Source organism: Lytechinus variegatus, chromosome 12 (assembly GCF_018143015.1).
Source record: "Lytechinus variegatus isolate NC3 chromosome 12, Lvar_3.0, whole genome shotgun sequence".
In the NCBI taxonomy this organism is placed as follows: Eukaryota; Metazoa; Echinodermata; class Echinoidea; order Temnopleuroida; family Toxopneustidae; genus Lytechinus; species Lytechinus variegatus.
The window spans coordinates 474,764-481,303 of record NC_054751.1 but is presented as its reverse complement, the minus strand read 5'-3'; the positions used below and the strand labels follow the sequence as shown (position 1 = coordinate 481,303).

General features: G+C 36.5%; 1 protein-coding gene across 1 annotated transcript; it reads right to left on the bottom strand.

Annotated features, from left to right (window-relative positions):
* Positions 1–393: 393 nt before the first annotated feature.
* LOC121424853 (nucleolysin TIAR-like) lies at positions 394–5,522 on the bottom strand. The gene is made up of 4 exons (XM_041620678.1): positions 5,442–5,522; positions 5,311–5,342; positions 4,989–5,091; positions 394–501 (listed from the first exon to the last, which is right to left on the bottom strand). The coding sequence occupies exons 1-4, from the start codon at positions 5,484–5,486 to the stop codon at positions 394–396; spliced, it is 288 nt and encodes a 95-aa protein (XP_041476612.1). The 5' UTR covers positions 5,487–5,522.
* Between the last annotated feature and the right edge of the window lie 1,018 nt (positions 5,523–6,540).

The window sequence follows — 6,540 nt, the reverse complement described above, 5'->3', positions numbered from 1 at the left end:
TTGCTGATTAGATTAATATTGTACTGTGGAGCAGAGCCGTTAATTGCATGGAATACAAGAAGGATTTTCTATTTAAAAAAAGATAGTCTCTCCCGTTTATGAAAACCTGTGATCCTGTTTCAAACTTGATCTAAAATGGAAATTCTGTTTTCTCATAGAAAATTTGGACAAAGCAAAAACGTGAATTTCATTTTGCAAAGGAAAATCAAATGAATTTTCTCATGTAAAGTAAAGGACAAAATGCACATCACTCTCCCCGACAGTGGTCTTACATGGAACCCTGGATAACTACAAATACATTTAAATCAAACAATAACGCATACCACATACAGTTACAACAAACATCCAATAAGATTTATCCAAAACAATTCAAAGACATTGAATATAAACTCACTATAGAGGCTTGTCAAATACTGTCCTGCCATTCATTGCTGCCATGGCTGTTTCTGCCGTCACACTGTCGAAGAATTCTACGAAACAGTAGGGATCACTATTTCCTTGCTGTAAGATAAAACAAAATAAAATGATTGAAAAATAGTTAGAATCACTACTTTTTTCTACAAATCATAAAATAAAGTTACAATCAGACAGAGATCATTACTCAAGAATCAAGATTCCAGACAATAACAATACACGATATGTACATGAGGCTACATCATACAAACACCTACATGTACAAGGCATCATGTTTTGAATGGGTAGACTTTCAAGCAACAGGAAAACAAAACCTTCAATTGGGTTTCCAGTTTTCACTTCTAAGAAATATACCATTCGCTTTGAATTATTACTTCACTATGGTACTGTACATAAAGTATGCTTTTCTCAAAACAGGGCTCCACATTAACTCTTTTTTCCTACCGGTCCAACCTGTTCATGTCGGGCCAGTAGATAAGCAGTTTTTTTTTAATTTTTACTGCTCCAAACCTAAAACTTACTGGTTCCCCAAAATTGAGAAAAACAATAAAATAGAATCAAGTTTATTTTGCTGTCATTTGTTGCTTTTATTGCACCCCCAAATAAAACAATACAAACACACACACACTATTCACATTATGAGAGTCATTTCCCAATTTTGGAGAGCCATTTTTGAAGATGCCATGGCCATATTTTTAATTTACAAAGATGAGAAAATATGATTTTTATCAGTTTGATAGATTTTTACTGGTCATGTTGGACCAATAAATCTGGCTATTTCTGCAGAATAACTGGCCCAATGGCAATCCTTTTTTCCTGGTCTGAGATCGTCATGCACTGCTCAAAGCATATTTCAACGAGGAATAAGGATTTCTTTTAAGAGAGAAATGCAAATTGAAATCTAAATATTTCAGGACAAGGTTCTGACCAATAGGCCCTGTTACATGTACAATAGTAACTTTACCATCCAGTTGAAACTGGTGATCAAAACCAAGGATTCTGTAGAAGCTACCACACATGTTATAATAACTTTTATGCAACAAGGTCCTAAACATGTGACATTTTGAAAATTTAAGCTTTATCTTTCAATCTACTGAAATTTTAGTTGTGTCAAAAGGTTCAAAAGACCATGAACCTGCAACAGAAGTCAAAATTATTGTTGTTTTTTCAAATAGATTCATAATGAAACCATATGGCAAATCATGGGACAAGACAAAAACAAGTGGAACACCTCTGGCAGTCTCGTATGCATTATGCGATTCAATATAGCAGCAGTGCTGACTTTGAAAAAAGCTATTGACATAAAATGACAATTATTCACAAAGGAAAACATTCATACATGTGTATGATACTGAAATACCGGTACTATGTCCACTGACCCAAAATGACCTTTGACCATGATCATGTGATGTAAGACATGTGCAAAACAATCATTTATACTTGTTTACCCTTATGTCTACATGTATGTTCTTCATTATGTAGATCCATAAACTTTCAAAGTTATGATATCAATATAACAAATTTCCCAAACACAGCCAAAGATCACTGACCTTAAATGACCTTTGATCTTGGTCTTGTGACCTGAAACTTGCACAGGATATTTGTTGATACTTGATTGCTCTTATAATTTATTAAATGGATCCATAAACTTTCAAAGTTAAGGTGGCAATTCAACAATTTTCCCCAACATGGGCAAAGCTCATTGACCTTGGTCATGTACAATGTAGCCTGAAACTCGCACAGGATATTTCAAAAAATATTTCCCAGGAAAATCATATCAACCACATTTGTTCCTGTGACACTTATGAATTAGGGTAACAATCTTGTCTTGTTTCTATAATCGTATCTGAACTAAAATACAAGTCCAATTTAATTCAAGTTCAGTAGCAAAAGACATGCACATTTGTTTTTCATGAAAAAGACAAGCTCAAACCAAAGGTTTTGAAAATGTTGTATTGATAGCAATTCAAATATAACAGTTTATGCCTGTTGATTCAAATTTAGACCAATTTTATTATTCCATAAAATTAAAGCTGGAAATAACTGAAAGGAAACAGTGAACCATGAATTGGAATACACTGAAATGAAAATCAATTCCATCTTGTATTAACATACACTACTCTTCTTCTTTGTTATGATAAACTTTCATTTGGCATGCACAAATTTCATTTTTTACTCCTTCATGAAACAAGAAAGAACTTAGAATCAGAAGATGATTCAAGAAAATTGAGTAAATAATCATGTACATGTTGTGCAAACTTTTATTAATTTCGTATCATTTAAGTGAAAAATGAGGAATGGTTGACCCATACTTCCCCACGTTTACTATCTTGAGCTCCTTGATTCTTGAGCTGGCGATGTTGAGTTACCATTGACATTGCCAGCTGTGGATTCACAGTCATTTTCATTTGAAATAGGGCCAAAATTTGGCTGAAATTTGATTGTTTAAGTTGACATTCAGACTATATTGTAGCTACATGTAATGTATCATATTAGGCCAAGTTGGTAGAGCGTCCGTCTCACAACCGGGAGGTCGGGGGCACTTCAAACCCAGGCCGCGTCAGACCAAAAGATGTTAAAAGATGGGAGTTGCTGCTACCCTGTTTGGCGTTCCAACAATTCAAGGGATAGAGCCTCGTCGATCTGGCGCTGCACGGTGGCTGCCAGGCCCACGATCAATTGGGCAAAGCAAATTTTCAGAGTATTTCATTTCATGTCTATTTCGAACAATAAATTATGGATTTTCATTTTCATAACATGTACTGATGATTTTGTCCAGGAATCCTGCAAGGGGCCTTTCCTTACCGATTCACATACTTCATCAAAGGCAAAACAATGGCAATGGAGAAAAGGCACTATGAAAAAAGACTTATACTCATAGCGAGATTCCTGCTGATAGATATGACACAGCCTAAAAATCTTGAATGTAGCAAATATAGGCAGTAGATCTCATCCCTAAATTGTGAAGAATTCTCACAAGGAATGACAAAAATAAAGATCTAGAGCAAAGCCAGGAATAAAGGTTGATTTTTAGCATTTGTATGGAGCAGAGGTAACAGTTTCGGTGAAAGGTTTTGCCGTGCTCGACTTTGTTTTTGCCGCCAAGTTCTTCATTTGTTTGTGGTCTACTGGTTAAAAAGGCAACAGGTGGAACCTGAAGCTCAACACTACACATAACCCAGGGAGCAGCTACGGCCCGTAAAAAAAAACTCGCAATAGAACCCCCCAAAAAAGGGGAAAAAATAAATCATGCAGTTACCTCGATGATATGGATGAAGGTCTATCTTGACACAGAATCCCGACATCGAGGCACAAACTGGACCCTCAAAAAATAGGAAAAGTGTTGTCTCGTTCGTTCTCCTTATTTCAAAATTGAAAAAAATGGCCATTCGTTACCAAGAACGAGAGCAACATAAACGTCTAACTTTTCCTTGTTTTGAGGGTCTAGTTTGTGCCTCGATGTCAGGATTCTGTGTCACGATAGACCTTCATCCATACAATCAAGGTAAATGCATAATTTATTTTTTCCCCTTTTATTTTGAGTGCTATTGCGACCCCATTTTAGAGAGACAGAGAGTACGTCTGCCTAGTATTACACGGACGAGTCCTGGGCTCCCTGGGTTAAAGAGAAATGCCAGTAGTTGCAGTAAACACTGATATCATGAGAAAGTCTGTAAAACAATGCTTGTCAGTATATCATCGAGGATCTAGATCTGGTACAGTTACATAAACTGAACTTTGTGAAATCTTGAAATCTACGCTGAAAAATGTTCACACTGAAGATAACCAACACAGATAGGCACACGTGGGACAGTGTATTATTATTGCTGGAATAAAGACCCGACGGAAGTGACCGAATCCGCGCTTATTTTGCTGATTTCTCTGCAATTACACAATTTCTTCCAGAATCCTTTGGCACATATTTTTTATTCATACAAACAGACACTTGGGTGGTCATTATATCAGATTCTGTAAAAAGTCATTTTCAGATCGTTACCAAAACTGGAATTTATCTTTAAACTACACCTAAACAAATGGGCACAATTCAAATCCAACTCTTGAATCAATGTCCAATGAATGGTGGCTAACATCAATATTTTGTCAGATCTATATAAAATGATTACCATAAATCTACTGTTAATACATTTACTTCAGTGCATTTATTCCACTGAAATTTAGACCCGACATATTAAAGCCAAAGTTAGGTGATGCGACAATGGAGCGTTGATTTCAACAATGAAATTTTTTAAAACTAAGAGAATCTGCAATTATAAAAAGGCTGTATTCTGACTATGATCTAGTCTCAACCATCACTCAGCTGGGCATGCCGGGGTGATAATTTCATGAATTTGGCTGGCCTTTTTCCTTTTCTGAACTACAGTAGGCTACTTCTTTATTTTTCATTGATGTGTGAAACCCCAGCCCCCCTCAAAAAAAAGCAAACAGATGTCAGATGGACAGCCCACACGGACTCAGTCAACATGTCAAATAACAGTCAAGAGCCATTATCAATATACACGTGGACATGCATTCAAAACGGACCTGGCTGAAAGTTAAAAAAAAAGGAATCTCACCTCTGCAATCATTTTACAACTCTTCGTCTTTGACGGAGCAATCTGTAAAAAGAGGTGGGAAACCAGCTCCTCTGTGACCCGTCGATCAAGGTTCCCAACATATCTGTCAATAAATTACAAATGTATTGTGATAAATTGGGGTTTCAAAATGTAAAACGAAAATAAAACAAGGTCAGGAAAGTTCTCGTTTACATCGCATTGCATTGCACACCACACAATACCGGTACCGGTTTACATGCTCGGGGAACTTACATGCTCAACACACACATGACACAGCGCGATAAAAAAATATGCGATAAGAAAAAGGCTTAATTTTACTCACAATGTTCTTGGTTGGGCATCATCTTCGTACATCTGAATATCAAAGAAAGAAAAGAAAAATCATGTTAACAAATGTAATGTCTTCATTCATCTAATATACAATAAAAACAACTAATAAGTGAATTTACTTACCATCCGCGAATACGGATCCATGTCCATGATTGTGTAGCCGTCCATATGACGTTCACATTTCCTGATGAATCGATAAAGAATCGGTTTCTAGACGTGATTCAAGTCGTCTAGATCTGATTTGATAGTTTATACGTTGATCTTCTATGCCGGAATTTTCGCGATGATTTCATGAATGTGAGGAACGGCTAAATATTGCTAAGAGACTAGTGTACTGATCTCGGCGACCTCGACGCAACTCGTGCAATGCACGCTGCCCGACTTCATTCATTCGGGCAACGCAAGTGGGCAAACCCAACGGGGCCATCGACTATTAGTGTACTAGTACAAGTTGTCAATATTAGGCCTATATGTATTCAAACCATAGAGATATACTACTAATTGTATATCTCTATGATCAACAGATATGTTGTGTGTGTGTGTTCGGGGCACAAAGAGGGCCTTCACTTGCATATGTATTCCCCTCAAAAACATTTTTTGCTCCTAAATGGGGGGGGGGCATCCATGGACCCGAAGAGAAAATACCGGGTATACCTTTTAGCTTTATTGTTTTTTTTTTAATGCATATAGCTTAAGTTGCTAGGTACATTCTATAAGCCTAAATAATTAATTCGCGCGAGTTGACTTTTTTTATATCAGAAAAGTTTTTTTTTTTTTTTATATATGTACTGATCATAGCTGGAGCATTGGTGGTGGAACGGGCGGGGTACTTTACTTCCCCTTCCCTCCTCCAAAAATCCCTTAAAAATGCCCTAATGAGGCTACCCTTTGTGAAGTATCACCTTTTCAATCTGCGCATTTTCTTCCCAGAATTTGATTCTCTTTTAGGCCTATTTGTATTGTGGAATAGTTACTTCTTTCTTTTTTTTATCATTTTGTTCTCTCATCTTTTCTTTTTACCTGAACTTGGCGAGCGTATGACATAGTCAGGTATATTTCAATCAAGGAACAATTTATGTCAAAAAGGTCATTTATCATCTAATCTTATTAGCAAAATTAGACCCTCCCACTGTTTTTCCAACTACCTACCCCCCTCCTTCACTTTTAAATAATTACAGTTATTCTAACTTAAATGTTCCTTTTGTTTGAGTTTACCCCCAAA